The sequence below is a fragment of the Kryptolebias marmoratus genome, linkage group LG16 (assembly GCF_001649575.2).
Source record: "Kryptolebias marmoratus isolate JLee-2015 linkage group LG16, ASM164957v2, whole genome shotgun sequence".
NCBI lineage: Eukaryota > Metazoa > Chordata > Actinopteri > Cyprinodontiformes > Rivulidae > Kryptolebias > Kryptolebias marmoratus.
In genome coordinates, this window is record NC_051445.1 from 1,531,774 (window position 1) to 1,548,166 (window position 16,393).

Sequence of the window (16,393 nt, forward strand, 5' to 3'; positions counted from 1 at the left end):
CAAACAACAACTTTCAGAAACTCAAACTGAACATCTGTTCAGTTCCATCCCAATAAAACCCATTTATCTTTAAAATCTTACAATTCAAGTGTTTTCAATGGCGGTGCATTTTAAAAATCAGGTTCTTACAGGTGGTGAAATGAAGTACAATCTTAGATGAGCAACAACACAAGTTACTGTGGTAAACGTTAAAGTTCACGTTACATTCCTGGTTTTAGGTCTACAACGTGAGGTGGGTGTGACAATAAATCAAGTCCAACTTGAATAAAATTTAAATAGTTAGCAGTTTCTACGAAAAACTTCATTAAAATCTGAAAAAGCAAATAATGAGCCACAAAACCAAAACATCCTCATTGAGAGAAGGAGTAATCAGCAACAGGCCAACACAAAAACATCACTAACACACACTCAGATTAAACTACCTTAGTGATGTCAACTGCTTCTACTAAAAGACTTATTTCAAACTTTGTCCTCACTAAATAGTTTATGAATGGCAACAAAATTAAAGGATTTGCAAACCTATTTAAAGAGCACGGAGCAAAATAACTTTAAAAAAAAAAATTAAAACCAAGTGACCCACTGGCCTTAAGAGTCATGTGCAAGTCCAGAAAACACCTTCAGACAGCTTGTTCATTCAGTAAAAGAAAAGTACATTTTAAGCAGGAAAGTTGGATTTAATTAGCATTATTTAGCTGCTTTAATACAACAAAACCTCTTTATTTTGACTTATAGCTAAAAGCTTTAAGTTTAGTCAAACATCACTCTGACAGTGCACCAGAGATGGGTCCGACAGCTCCGAGGTCCACAAAGAGCCAGAACCTTTTGGTGAGCTGAGCCAAATGAGCCGGTTCTCAGAAAACAGCCTCAGATCCATCCCATCACCAGAGTGCTCTTCTATTTGCAAAAAGATGAGAGATAATAACGAAACTTAAGAAGAGAGAGAAAATCTACATCATCGACGCAGCACAGATGGTCCGCTGGTCCAGATGTGATCAGCTTCTGCTCACATCTGGACCAGTGTCGTTCGGACAGATGAGACCAAAGGATAGATGTTTACCTATAACACAGATTCCCAGCACAAACACCTCATACTGTCAAGCACGGTGGTGGAGGGCTCATGGTTTGGGCTGATTCTGGAGTCAGATGTGAGGCCATCTGTCCGACAAACAGGACAATGATCCCAAACACAGCAGCTAATCTACAACATAATGGTCCAGAACCAGAACCTCAGAGAGCTGAGCAGAAACCTCCACCATGTTACAGACTGATTAATAAATTAAACAAGTTACTGCAGCTAAAGATGGATTAGTTCAATAACACCAGAGTAATGTGCCAAGGGTTTTTATTCACTTGAATTTAAAACCTCTGAAGAACTTCCCAAGAATTAAAGAGCATGTGGGCTAAGATTTTAAACAGTCCATAAAATGAATTATTTTGCATCCATTTTTAAGGTTAATAATTAGGAGTCTACAGCAGATTTTTAACTTTTCAGTCTCTATTTTAACAACAGAGCTGCAGCCTCCATTCGTTTCCTCACATGAAGGAGGACTTCCTAAATTGTTCTTGAAGGGAAAAGGTAGAAACAAAGAACTTTTCCTAAATGGGTCACTCCTCAAAGTGTTTTGTCAGCAGACATACAGTAACAAACATTACTCTTGCTTTCCTTTCAAACACACACCTGAGGTATTACACTGCATTAGCTATAAAAGAAATAGAAGCCATGGCATCTAATTTATTCATGCACTGAAAAGAAAAGCCCAAGGGCAAAGCAAAAAGAAGAAAAACTGCATGGAAACAGAAGCTACAGATCATGGAGAAATGAGGTTTTTAGTGGGAATGTATTTGCTACTGTACAGTGCAGAGAAACAAGATTACAACCCAACATATAGTAAGAAAACACAGCTTACTAAATCTGATTTAAACTGAAGGTAAAATGATAAATCTATGTTTTATGAAATGAGAATTCTTGTGCTTAATATTTAATGTAAACCCTTCCACATCTCCCTGTAATAAATATTAAATCCTAAGCATTTTTTTCTGCTGCACCAACTAAAACTGTCCATCTTAAAACAATGTGTTAAAGAATGTTCCTTCATGAACGTCTAGTAACAAAAGACAAATGTCTTTACAGCAGTCTGTGTCCTTTAGGACACAATCAGCTGAGAACCTTCTCTTCTGGGCAAAAAGCAAACAATCTCCTGCCATTGCTTTTAAGGCAACCCTGTTTGAATTGGCTGATATTTACCACTTAAAAAATAATAAATATCTATATATTGGTTTTATATATCAGCCATCAGCTGTCCTGATTTCTGAACAGTGCAGAAATACTAATACTCTTAGAAAGAATACTCTTAGACATATAAATGAATCAGCAATAATTCTATACTTTTGTTCAGACTGTTGGAAACTTAATGAAAGACAAAAAATTCACAACAGCTTAATACTTAAAAGTCTTTGAAGGACTTTATGCCAGAGTTTAAGTTAGATTTTGGTCAAACCTTGTATGTTAATCACAAAATGTAATATCCCTGAACTCAGAATGAGTTGAGGATGACTCTCAGTAACTACCACACCAAACCTAAGCTCAACATCTGTAAATCTGACAAAGTTACAGACAGTTTTATATCGACTACGATTAGTTAGACTCTAAAAGTTTATTCGTTATAGACGTTTAAACAATACTTATTTCTCAAAGGTTTATTAAAATCTGCACACACACAGATGGGTAAAAACATTATTGCCCGTTCACCTTTGGCAGTGGGTGATAAATAACCTGCCGTTTCTCTGGTGTTTTAGCCAACTGCTGATTTCAGACACAGTGAGCCTAAAACACACTCACCTGCTTCAAAATAACTACTATTAAACAACATTTGTACAAACAGCTGTAGAAATATTTTAGCAATATGGATTATAATTTCAGCAGCAGTAACATTAAACATATCCATTCAAGCTCCTACAGCTGATACAACAACAGGAAAATGGTCTGAAACATTATAAACAGTAATAAAATAAAATATTTGATTTCATTTAAAACAAAAGTACTACTTCTACTGTGTACTTATAATAATAAAAACCCCTCTGATTATAAATAAAATCAATTAGAACATGTAAAATGCTGATTCTTTGTTATTTATCTGGAGGATTCTACAGCAGGGTAAAACTGTGGGGTTTATGTTCAGTTAGATCTTCGGACTCTGATACGGGTCGAGCCACAGGAGGGAAGATAACGAATGTTGTTCCCACCCTTCGATAACTCTGCACTCCATCAATCACTTACAGCAAGCGTGAAAACACAACCGCTCCGTCTTCCTGTTTCAGTGGCCGTATGACAGCGTTTTGATGAAAACAAATAGAGAATACGTGTTCAGGTCAAAGCGGTGAACATGATCAAAGTAAATGTTTACACTATTTCAAAGAAACGACCACAAAATTTGACTGAATGGTTGCCGTTTGGCGCTCTGCTCCCATTAACCAGCCCTGCCAAATCATTAATTATCTGATCTGACAGTAAATATTCATTAGTCAGTGAAGCCTTGACGTGTTAGTGTCCTACATTCTCCATTTAAAGGGTTGAGTGTCTGCTAAACAAATCACTCTGAGACTAAAAGGTTATATTTCTGACATCCATCATCAGCAGCGTTTCCTCTTCCTGGTCATATCTCATTTCTGCACTCACCAAACGGATCAAACGAAAAGCCAGTGCTGAATATTGAGCAGTGGATTATCTCATGAAATGTTATTTTCACAGCCACTAAACTGGACAGCTCACCTCCCCTGAGTAAGATTAATAGAGTCATTCCACACCCCAAACAGACAAATGACCTGCTCCATAAAGACCGAGCTTGTTGCTGGTTAATTATCACCCACTGTCAGATCAATAGACCCTCCAACAGGACCATAAATCTGCCCTGCTGTGAAGAAGAGCCCATTGTTCTGCTCGGGCTGAGGAAGCTTCAGCAGCTTCAGCAGGCCTGGCAGTGAAGGTGGCATTTGGGTCCTGTGGGAGCGGGGGTTTGAGTCTGTGCCGGACTTGCATTTCACTATCGGGCTTTAATCTTCAGCCGCTTTGAACAGAGCCCAGTTCATCCCTCCTCTGGCATTTCTGCTTCTGTTGGGCTTTGTACTGCGTGCCTTTCATGCTGGCTGCTTCAAAGATGGATGGATGATGCCAATGGAGCGAACCCAACTCCAAGAGCAGTCAAAATGGGCCTGAATAATTCTGCTCATGGATAGGCCCAGCCCTCTGTACTGCTGTTACACATTAAACTATGACATCAAACATAAGAAACCTTATAATGAGCTATAGCAAAAGGTCCAGTTTGAAAGAGTTTACTCCTGTAGTTTCAGATTTATTGATATGCGATTCTGAAATGCAGGTTCGCACAAACAATTCACTCAGCTGAATCTGTTAAAAACCTCATGGAAGCTTGAGGCCGACATTAGGCTGGCCGTAGTCTGTGTAGGTAAACAAATATGGTGGAATCCAACAAACATAGAATCTGGGAGAAGACATTTAAGTGGAAATATAAGCAGCTAAAAGAAAGAACGAGTGAGACGACTGTCAGGGATAAACACCAGGAATGAAGCAGGAGCCATCACACATGACTTCTACAAAACTACTTCTATACCAGTAAGTTTACAGTTTCCACCCATCTTTAATCTGCAGACTTCACTCAACAAATCTGAGCATAAATACGCACCAACACATCAAAACTGCTGGACCAAACGACTCTTCTACGGACGTCACCATTGTTAACCTATTTCCAGTCACTCCTGCTGTTTCTGTAGGTAAACAAACACACGTGGTGGCTGGAGGCCATTCACAAATTTAGCTTACAAATTTTTATTTTAAAGACACATTAACCATCAATATGAGAACAATACTGTGTGAACTTTGTTTCCTACTTTATGATTTTGATGTTTTTCCAGCAAAAAAACCAACACAAAAATAAATCACTTTAGTTTCAAGCTGGATAATTGTGATAATTTGTTGGTTTTCTTGATGAAATGACCTCATTTTCTGGCTATAAATCACATGACGTTGGATTTTGAACTTTGTGCATCCAAACCATGCAGCTAGATAAATGATAAATTAAGGAAATGGTGACGAACGGGTTTCCAAGCTTCATGTAAATTAGCCTTTAGATCACAATCAATTAAGCATTCAACTGCAGACCTATTTTACGCAAAGAAGAGACAACACACCAGAAAACTGCAAATCCATCTGGTCCAGAATGAGTCCAGGACTGGATCCATTCTTACCACATGCTCATGGGAGTGAAACACAGGAGTGTGTGGGTGGCCTCTGCATATAATCTACTGTCCACAGCCGACATTAGCATATCTCAGCCGAAACCACATGCTCAGATTTGAACACACGGGGTTCTGCTGGTGGTGGTGGTGGGGGACGTTAAACATCTCATTCAGGGGGAATCAAAATTCAAATGTCCTGACCCATTCAACCTCGGTCTCCATGGTGACAGCCAGATGTTGTACAGCCCAAACCCCCTCCTCTCCCCCATCGCCACCACTTCACATGCAAGCCTCGCCTGAGGGGGGGGGGGCAAAGAGAGGCATCTGTTCCCATTTCCCCCTGCGGCTGCTGAAAATATCCAAAGAGAAACAAGGCCAGGCTGCACAAAGACACTGCCGGGAGCGTGTTCAGGAAACTGCATATTCAATCACTAACTAATGGGTCCTCAGGTGCTGATAATTTGACAGAGATTTGTACACCCCCTCAACATTTCACAGCTATTCCTTGGAGCAAGAAAAGAAGGTAACTGGAAGTGTTCAGAGCACAGCTGTCAAGATGATGAATCCTGTACTACAGTTCGTTCCCAAATAAAGCAAACCCCTGTTGTGGGAAGTCATTAAGATCCCCCCTCTCTCACCCCTGGACTTTAATTAGGCCTGCAACCAATTAAAGTGAAATTATGTACCTTTGCTGAACTCATGCATGTCCTGTTAACAAGGCAGAGGCACTACAGGCAGAGTTATGGACAAAAGCAATAAAAAAAGAAACATTTCTACACTAAAAACCCTCTGTGGAGACAGAAGTGAACCAGCCAACCTGTCCATTTCTAGCTGAGGGAAGGCTGCTGTTTTCTGCCTGTTTCCTTGGCTGTTTCCTATCTGTTTTCTGCCTGTTTCCTGCCTGTTTTCTTGGCTGTTTCCTATCTGTTTCCTGCCTGTTTCGTGGCTGTTTCTTATCTGTTTTCTGCCTGTTTTGTGCCTGTTTCCTGCCTGTTTTCTGTCTGTTTCCTGCTTGTTTCCTTGCCTGTTTCCTGCCTGTTTTCTTGCCTGTTTCCTGGTTGTTTCCTACCTGTTTCCTGCCTGTTTTCTGTCTGTTTCCTGCTTTTCCTTGCCTGTTTTCTTGCCTGTTTTCTGTCTGTTTCCTGCCTGTTTTCTTGTCTGTTTTCTGCCTGTTTCCTGCCTGTTTTCTTGCCTGTTTCCTGGTTGTTTCCTACCCGTTTCCTGCCTGTTTTCTGTCTGTTTCCTGCTTTTCCTTGCCTGTTTTCTTGTCTGTTTTCTGCCTGTTTCCTACCTGTTTCCTACCTGTTTCCTACCTGTTTCCTGGCCTCCTGAGGGTTTCTAACTGAGCAAAGGTGGGTCAAGTGTTCTCTTAAAACTGTCTTTTCTTAATTTATAACCAGCGGTCAAACCATAAATAATAAAAAAGTCTCAATCCTGATAAAAGCTGAACCTCAGATATGTTATGAGATGTCTTACACTTTTTTTTAAAAAAAAAAAAAGCACACAGACACAAAAAGAAGAAGGAAAACTTTCATACAAATACTCAACCATCTTATTTCCCACCATATGAGCTTCACACAGTCAAAAGTAGGTCAGTTTTTGTGGCTCAAAGGCGCTTCAGAAAAGTTTAATTCTCTTATTTTGGGCTAATTAGCGTCCGTTAGCTCTTCCTCTCAGCTTACCTTGACATCCGGGAGCATCTGTCTCACTTTGAACGTGTTTTTGGATCCTGTCAACATTTCTGAGGACGATTCAAAGCAGCAAGAAAGACCCGAAGTACAGCTCACTGAGTGAAAATGATTTTTTTAAAAAATAAAAAATTATAATAATGAGCTAACGGTCGCGAGGTTTAGTTAGCATCCCGGTCCTCCCGTCTCGTCCCGGTTTAGTCCAGAAGCGCCGTTTAAGCGGCAGGAAAGCGTCACCGGCTCCTCCGGCTGAGGTTTTCTGTGAGGACAAGCGAACTATTTCCCCTCTTTTCATCGCTTTCTTCTCTGACAGCATCCACGGCTCGAACCACCCGGAGCCGCCGAGCACCGGTCAGCCAGGCTCGGTTCGGAACTGGCCTGAGTCACCGACGGAGAGATGCGTTCACGGCCGCTCCGACCGTCATCTCGCTCTATTTGTTTATTCCTTCGCCATAGTGAAACACTTACTGGTGGAAAGGGGGAAAAAGTGAACAGCAGCCTCTTAAAGAGACAGTACACATGAAGCACGAGGCAGTTTATGACCCGCACACTGGCACGTTCACGGTCAAAGTCCACAGTCGACGCTGAAAACGGAAACTAAAATTTTTCAGATCAGATTTTTTTCCCGGAACACATTGAACCCATCACTATTTAGAGAAGTTGAAGCTGAAGTTTGTTTGAAACATAAAGTTTTGTTTTCTTTTGGTGAACTGCATAATACTCTTGTGCTCCCTTGATAAAACCGTGTTTTCCCAATCAGAGACCCTTTCTTAATGATGGTGTAATGCAAACTCCTGACAAGGAGAAGGGGAAGTAGGGGTGCAGCCTGAGGACGTGCATGTCCAAATGTGTATTTCAGGGTAATATCTCACTGGGCTGTGAATGTCTTGCAACGTCCACATGGGTTCTTGATTTACTCATATCATGAAGTCTTCTTCTTCTTTCAGCTGTTCTCTTTTCAGGGGTCTCCACAGCCGGTCCTCCTCCATCTAACTCTGTCTTCTGTGTCCTCTATCCTCCATGTCCTCTCTAACTGCATCCATATATGTCCTCTTTGTCTCTAACATCCTTCTGTCCCTCCTCTGGACATGTCCAAACCGTCTCAGTCTTTATCTCCCAGTCCTTCCACCTGTGCTCCTCTGATGACCTCATTCTTAATCCTGTCCATCCTCGTCCCTCCCAAGGAGAACCTCAACATCTTCAGCTCTGACACTTCCTGTCCTGTCTCCAAACCAGACAACATGGCTGCTCTCACCACTGTCTGGAAACCTTTCCTTTGACCTTTGACCTTTGCTCACTCCTGAAACTTTTCTCCATCCTCTCCATCCTGCCTGGACTCTCTTCTTCACCTCTTCACCACCCTCCGCGTCCTCCTGGATGGTCGACATTAAGTACTTCGTTGCAGTATCAGATAGTCAAAAAACTATAAGTATAAAACAAAATCTGCACAATTTTTCTCTCATATTGATGGTTAATGTGTCAGTATGTTAAAAATTTGTAGGCAAAGGTTCTGACCAGACACCATCTACAAGGTGTTTGTGATTGAAAATAGGTACTTACAGCCATATTTGTTCTCCTACACACAGACCACAGCCTGCTTGATGTAGATCAATCATGTGACTCAAGCTTCTATGTGGTTTTTGTCTGATTCACCAGAATACTTTGTTTACATTGAGTGTGGACCTGCATATCAGTATATCTGAAAAACTGCTGGAGGAAACACTTTCAGGCTGCATTATTTGATCTAGATAACATTTTTTTGTTTTGTTTCATAATTTGCAACAAATAACCTTAAGTTGCAGAGGAATGCAGACTTGTCATTTGAATTTTGAACATGTTAAACAAATCTGTGCTACAAATTTTCTCTAAAAAATAGTCAGTCATCAGTGGCGCCTTGAATCCTTCCTGATTCAGTTTCTGTAAATCTTTGAACTCTGGAGATGTATTTTGACACCTGCAGGTGAAAACATCTGAGAATACATCCCAAAATGTCCAGGTCTAAACCCACACTGATAATAAATGATAATTAAAAAAAGATCCAAATCTGCCTGTTTTTATTTCTAAAGTGTACTCCAGCAGATGAAATCATAAAAATGAGGAATGTGGGTACAGTAGGGGTGGAGCAAAATAATGTGCATGGCCAAGAATGCACACAAAATTAAATTGTGATTTCCAAACAATGGCTGTTTAAAACACGTCCACACAGCACCCCGGTCCCAAATACTCAAAGTTCAGTTTGACTGCAGCTGAAAATTCACGTATTTTCCCCAGTTAGTCTCCGAACAGCTGCAGGTAAGAGAGATGCCACCTGCACTGTGCAGGTAGGAATAAAATGAGGATTCAGGCTCTACTAAAGCTCAGCCAGAAAACCAACATCTGTAAAACCATGCTGGCGTTTCAGTGCTGCAAAAATACTCCCTTATTTTGAAAAAGCAAACAAATATTCCTGCTGATTTACCTTTCTCTGATCGTCAGGTGAGTCCGTACAGGAACCTTTCTTCTCCTCATCCAAACCTCCTCCTTCACACAAACCACCAGAGGTTCAGTTCAGCAGAAAAGGGAAAGTCTGAACAATCCGGAGCGACTCTTTGCTCGGCTGAACAGGTGAGGAGACAGCGTCCAGGTGAGCGATAATATAGAGGTCTGGATTTTTTTTTTAACCACATGGGAAACTGTTTAATATTGCACGAGAGGGTCCGATTTCTTTGATACATAAAACAGTCCCAGACACAGGACCTTCATCATCTGAGCTGCAGTTATTCACTGATGCATAATGCAGCAGGGTTAAGATAATACATGATGACAGAGGCAACAAATGGGCCCTAAAGACTGCAAGACGTGACAATCGGAATACGTTTGATCTATTAGGAGGAAATTGATGTGCAGAAGCTGGTTGTTTGTCTTACTAATTGATGTTTTTATAAAAACTCAAGCAGACGTTTCTGGAGGTTTATTTTTAAATATATCGCCCACCACCTTCGATGACAGATTCAGATTAGAGTCATCTTATACTGAGACATGTCACAGTATGAGTTATGGCCATTAGCTGCGGCGGCCATTTTAAATCAAACTGACTCTGACAGATAATCAGTGCTGAAAGTCTGTGCTGTGGATGACTCTCAGCTACTACCACGTCAAACTTTGGCTCCATATCGAGAAAACTGACTGGCTTACAGCCATTTGAGCTCGTTAAGGTCTGTTAGCTGTGGCAGCCATCTTGAATTGGGTTTGCTCCAGAGGTTAATTAGTTGTAAACGTTCTTTCAATGATTGTTTCTTAAAATCAATGCAGTCATTTGCGAGATATTTTGCTAACAGAGCTGACTTTGATGTAGTTAATAGTAAATTTGAAATAAATATTTTGTGCTATTTGTGTGTTGGGATCAGTCTCAGCTACTACCACATCAGATTTTAGGTAAGTATCTGCAGAACTGACCCAGCGTCAGTGTTGGCTTGTTTTATTAAAGGTGGAAAATCTTTTTTTTTTTTTGGACATATTTTTGTTAATGGAAAATTCCTGCAATAGTTTAACTTTAAAGCTATTTCTTCAAATTCAGTCAGTGCTGAGACACATTCATTATTTTTTATTACACATTTTGTAGCCAAAAAAACCTGAACTTTGGACTTAAAGTGAATTTTCTAAATTACATTTCAGTGATGCAAACATTTTGGGAGTTATTAAAATAAAACTTACTGCATGGCAGCAGCTTTTATGACAAGACGTTTGTGGATAAAAAAAAGAAGAAGAAAAATAATAAAAAAAGAAGCAACATTGCACTCTTGAAATACAATGAGAATTTATTCAAACGGTGCAAAAAATAATCATAATAATATTAACCTAACATAAAATCTGATGTTCTTTCAGTTCAGATTGCACTCACACAGCCTTGGGGCTTTCTTCTCCGGAAATAAAGTCAAACAAAAACAAACACTAAGAAAAACAAGTCAGAATAATGCACAAATTTGGTAAAACGGTTCGCAATTTACATGCAGCAGTTACAGTCCCATGCAGCTCCAAGTATTTCATGTTGGTAATGATTCTTTTGCTCTCACAGAATGACAGCGTTGTACGATATATAAAAATATACTGAGACAGGTGCGTCGCGAGCCTAATCCAAAGCCATTTCTCTTCTGGTTAGGAGGAAACGAGCCGAGTCGAGTTTGAGCGCAGCATGGACCGACGGCTGCAGATGAACGGATTTTTAAACGGCGACAAATTAAAAGCCAGACTGTCAGACAATTAGTGAGAAAGAACATCCTAACTCATCTCAACTAAACATTCCACAACCCATTTAACAAAAAGACTCACTATAAATATATAGATTCTCAAATCGTCAGGTCAGTAAGGAGGAAATCTGTTTGCAATGAAAGAGCCTCAAGTATCCAGAGGGGGAATCCTTCAAAACCAAAATATATCATCACCAGAAACTCTGCCCCAACATCCAGACTGTGGAACAATATACATTCTTACCCTTTTAAAAACACTGTAAAACTTTGGGCTTACAAAAATAACTTGGAACATATTTATACAACCTCTCAAGCTTTCGTTTTTATTCTTAAATACAAAAAAAAAGAAAAAGAAAAGAAGTTTGCAGCTTGTAAAATTTGACGTTTTGGAGTTTTGTTGCAACAACAACAAAAATAACTGATCATTTTAATTATTGGTTTGGAGGAAAGAAAAGCACACATTTTATTTAAATTAAAACAAACTAACGGATCTCTACACATGACACACATTCACACAGCAAATGTTTCTTTTTGGGGGGAAAAAGTGAGACAATTCTGAGCTTTATTGTAAATTCTGAAAGATTTCAAGTTTCTTATTGCAGCTTTAGCAGCACGGGAGATTGTGTAGTAAAATAGTGTTTAAACAACACTACTGAAAATGACTCCTCGTCGTTTTTGTGTGGTTGGCTGAACCAAACTGTCAGTTCTAAAAGGAAAAAACAAAGAGCACCCTCTAGTGGCCAAGGCAGTGGATTGCATACTGTATTGTGCTTTTCTAGTAACCTCGAGAAGAAATGAACACGAAGAAATGTCACTTCATGGCTTCTTCCAGGGAAAATTACTGCTGTTATTCCAACAAAACAGTCTGAAATGTGAAGCAACAAGGAAGACTCCAACTAACCAACTTCTTTCTGCCCCAAACTGGAAACAGTTAAAGATTATTTTAAAAGCATCTACACACATTTTGGTGTCAGTAGTTGTGAAAAACTGCAGGCAGTGAAGCAAACAGCAGACGTTCGTAGAAGGAAAAAATGCTGTAAAGGCCAATTAGAAGCTGAGGTTTTACTTGAAACAAAACCCTCCAGTTTGTGCATTTTAGTCCAGTTTCAACAGAATTGGCAGTGGCTGCAGAGACGATCACAGAACAAGAGTCAGGAAACTGAAGGAGAGGATTTATGTCGAAATGAACATCAGGAAAAGTGCTGGAACTGTGCAAAGCATGGGGGCATTTGGTGGAAATCATCTTAGTACAACTTCTGAGTGATAAAAACAGAAAACTGCAAATAAAATCAAAGCAATTCTGAGATTACTTGGAATCTGTTAGATGTTTTCAGACATTTAACGTAAAGTTTGACGTCAGAATTGAGAAAAAATGTGGATGAAACAAAGATCTTACACATTTTTATAAATAAATCTTATAAACATCCTATAAAATGTTTAAAAAAAACTTATTAAAATTCCAAAACAACTTAAACCAAAGAATTTTTCTTCTTTTTAAGCTCATATTTTGTATAAACCTCAGTGTCTGATTAGAACCTTTCGTTTGTTGATCTTTATTTGGTGCAAAGAGCATCTAAAAAAAAAAGAAAACAGTGTTTCATCTGACACTATAAGACTGAATCGTTCTCATGCCACACAAACACACCTGCAGCACATTGATTTAATCAAATACACAACAGTAATCCTCAGATATACTCGGATGATGTCAGCGTTCCTTCCTGCAGAAGCTGCGTCACTTTCACTCTGCTTTAAATATTCAAATTCTCTTCAACGTTTGTTCGTTTCTTTAAGAAATATCTGGTTCCAGATATATCATTCTGATCAAACAAGCAGATTTCCAAGGTTGGAAATACTGATTTCAGTGACTATACTCATAAGCAGCATTATAGTACCACGAGGATAATGAAAAGCTACACTGGATTTAGACGGAGGTAAATCTGTTTGTTCTCACAAAGGTCACAGAAATAACTTGAAACCGACAAAAGAGTACCGCCAACGGTACATAACACGCCCGTCTGTAAGTACAATCTGGGGAACAGAGGGTTTGACACTTCTGTTAGTCACAGAAGGGTGATCTGTGACCTTGAAATCAATAGGAATCATCCTCGACCCATGAGGTATCCAGCAATATGTCCCGTTTTATGACGGCTGTATAAAAACTCATAACTACAAAGGAACTAATGTGTCCACAGGGACAAGGTGTGTCCTGTAATCAGTCAGCTGCTGAGGACAGGGTTGTCTCAGGAGCTGAGCAGCAGGTTGAAGGTAAAAGCTGTGAGACAGTCACCGAGCAGCTGGATGTTCCTCTGACTACAGAAGGTTAAAGTCCACAGGACTGGAGACAACCTGCCTGGACGTGTCCACAAGAGGACAACTGATGACAAACTGAAGAGACAGATAATATGAACAGTAACCAAGGAGCCCAGAACAACTTCAAGCTCGGTCTCAGTCGCAGGTCATGGATCCTCCGACAGGTTAACGACCCAAAACACCAAGAACGGGTCAGAACCAAACACTGGACTTCTGAGGCCTGATCTAACCTGAGACAGCACACCTGTGGACACCTGTGGACACCTGTGGACAGGTGCAGAAGTCTCAGAGATCACCTGACTGCAGTGATTGAAGCTAACAGTACCATCTTTTATCAAGGCCAGTTTTGTTATTTAGGTTTTTAAAATAATTCTTTTGAACCAAATTTCAAAAGCAAGTTGCTGATTTTCATTATTCATTTACAGTAATTTTTTATTCTGTTAGCTTTAAGTTATTTCAGTCACCTTTGTCCCTTTTTGCTAAAGAAAGAAAAACCAACAAACAGATTTATCTGCATCTGTTCTTGAATCTTGATCGATAAAAGGCTGACATCTTCATAGTTCAGTTTTCAGATATATGAACTGCAAGAAAAATTGAGAATTTAGCTGATATTTGTACCAGTGCAGGGCTGGAAATATATGTGTTTGCATTCTGGAGTATTAGCACCGCAGCAGCTCATCAAACCTGTAACTATTAGCATCAGACAGTAGTGACCCAAAAAGCAACAAATTAAGGACCGATCGGATGTTTTTGAGGTACACATGACAAGCATTATTAGTGTAACACTGAAATCTGACTAAACAGCCTTTAATTAACAGACAACATGTAGTGGAGACCCTTGAGACGTTTGTGTTTGTGCTTACATCACTGCTAGTAGTGTGAGAGAGTGTGGAAATGAGTGTTCTGTACTGCCGTATACATTCTCTCCACTAGGAGACAGTAGCGAGGCGTTCAACTCTTAAGAAGGAGGAGTTCCCACACACACGCACGCGCACGCACACACACACAAACACACACTCATAAACAACACCTGCATAAGAGCCACAGCAAAATGTAACAGAAGTGCAGTTATTTATTCTCCGGTCGAACCGTTGACCCTCAGCAGCGAGAAACCACCCTGTTTCCTGCCGTCACCTTCGACAGGAAGTGACACAGTTAAAAATAAACAGAGAGGGAGACTGCTGCCTTTTTCTTACTGAGGCGGGACACAAAAAGGCCACTCTTCAAACTGAAGCCCCAGCCAGGTCCGCTCAGAACCTGTGGATGGCTGGTTCCGTCTCCCTCTTCTTCAGCTCTTCCCGGTAGCAGTAGGAGCAGTAGTTCCCTGAATCGGGGTGTCCGTAGTAGGTGCAGCTGGGTGTCCGACAGCGGCTGGACTGCAGGCTGGACAGACCGCCTGCACTGCCCAGTGAGTAGTGTCTGACCGGGGGCTGCCCGCTCCGAGAGTCCAGGCTGGAGCTCACGTCCCGGAAGCCGTTGGTGTAGCCCCCGCCAGCGAGCTCAGCCCCAGGGTAATCTGGAGGGTCAAACTCTGGGTAGGAGGGTGCGAGGCGAGACGGGCTCAATGAGGAGGGGCCTTGGGATATGTTGTACTGGGGGTGGGAGGGACCCTGCGTGGCGGGGCAGTGCCGGGGAAGGGTTGCGTACGAGGGGAGGCCGGGGTAAGAGGTTGCTGGAGCGCCACCAGCGAGCTGGCGGCGTGTATCCAAGTGGCCGTGCATGTGAAGGTGTTGGGTCAGAGGTGAAGCAACGGGCGGCTGCTCGATGAAGGTGGGTCGGGGGATGGGCACTACATTAGAGTACATAGAGGGACTCAAAGGAGTTGGGTTGAAGGAAGGTGACACGTTCTCTGAAAGCTCCTCTTTGGCTTCGTACGCTCGATAGCTCAGCTCTGAACAGCCAAGCCCCTCCTTCTTAGGAGGCTGGATGCTGTTAGCAATGCTCTTCCTCTCGGCCTCACGGCGCTGCTGCTCCTGCTCTGTTCGAAAGCGCTCCTCTGCGTCGGCGAGGTAGCGCTGGATCATCTCCTCCTGGAAGGGCTGCCGGTTGCTGGTGGTGAGCAGGCTGGCGAAGATGAACTTCCTCTCACCTTGCATGGCGGCTCGCAGGATGCCCAAGCTGACCTTCACGTCAGCGCTGTACTTGTAGTTTTCGCTTTCCGTGCTGCTCCCGCCGCTGCTGCTCATGCTGCTCATGGTCCCGAGGAGCCGCTCGCTTCCTGAGGAGGGGGAGCCCTTCCCAGAGTCTTCTGAGGCTTGGGTGGAAGGAGAGCTATCCTTGCTGCCCTTCCTCCCCCTAAATGAGCCCTTCTTCTTCTCCCCACCCTCCTGCTTGGCACCTCCTGCTCCTGCTCCTGCGTTCTTTCCTGTCATCAGTCCACCCACGTTCTTCTTCAGCTTGCTGCCCAGGCTTTTGCCAAAACTTCCAAGCTTGTTGGCCACAGAGTCTGCCCTCTTCTTGTCTTTATCTTTATCCTTCTCCTTCTTCGTTTTGTCCTTCCCTCCCGCTCCCGCTCCAGCAGATCCACTGCTGGAGGAACTAGAGGAGGAAGAGGAGCCATTTTTGGCCACGGACCCACTTCCATTAACCGTGGATGCTGTGGTTGTGTCTCCGTTGCCATTGGAGCTGCTGCTGACCGACTCCTTGTCAGATTCTCCTGAGTCAGGAGGCGTTCGGGGGTCCTCTCCTGCCGAAGCTGTGGGCGACTCAGGCTGAGCCAGAGGGGCTTGCTGCAGCGAAACAAAGCACAAAACATACAACAGATTGCTGTCTCAATCCACTTATCATGATGACTAAATATAACTTAACTTTAATTTAACACAGATTTTTCAGAATGCTGCATCTGAATCTCAGTCCTCAGACTCATGTTTATCCTCTCAGTAATAAATCTTACAGCTAAGGTGATGTCTCACTGGG

General features: G+C 41.8%; 2 protein-coding genes across 5 annotated transcripts in view; both read right to left on the reverse strand.

Annotated features, from left to right (window-relative positions):
- mtmr11 (myotubularin related protein 11) overlaps positions 1-7,419 on the reverse strand; it is a 29,395-nt gene extending 21,976 nt beyond the window's left edge. Inside the window, exon 1 of the mRNA XM_017433339.3 lies at positions 6,936-7,419. Within this exon, the coding sequence (XP_017288828.1) occupies positions 6,936-6,992 (57 nt within the window). The 5' untranslated portion in view covers positions 6,993-7,419. The remainder of the gene's footprint in view (positions 1-6,935) is intronic.
- A 3,293-nt stretch (positions 7,420-10,712) lies between these two features.
- otud7b (OTU deubiquitinase 7B) overlaps positions 10,713-16,393 on the reverse strand; it is a 30,919-nt gene continuing 25,238 nt past the window's right edge. For 2 of the 4 annotated variants that reach the window (XM_017433337.3, XM_017433335.3), the window contains exon 12: positions 10,713-16,206. In XM_017433337.3, the coding sequence (XP_017288826.1) occupies positions 14,728-16,206 (1,479 nt within the window). In that variant the 3' untranslated portion in view covers positions 10,713-14,727. The remainder of the gene's footprint in view (positions 16,207-16,393) is intronic. The other 2 variants (XM_017433338.3, XM_017433336.3) reach the window with 1 other exon arrangement.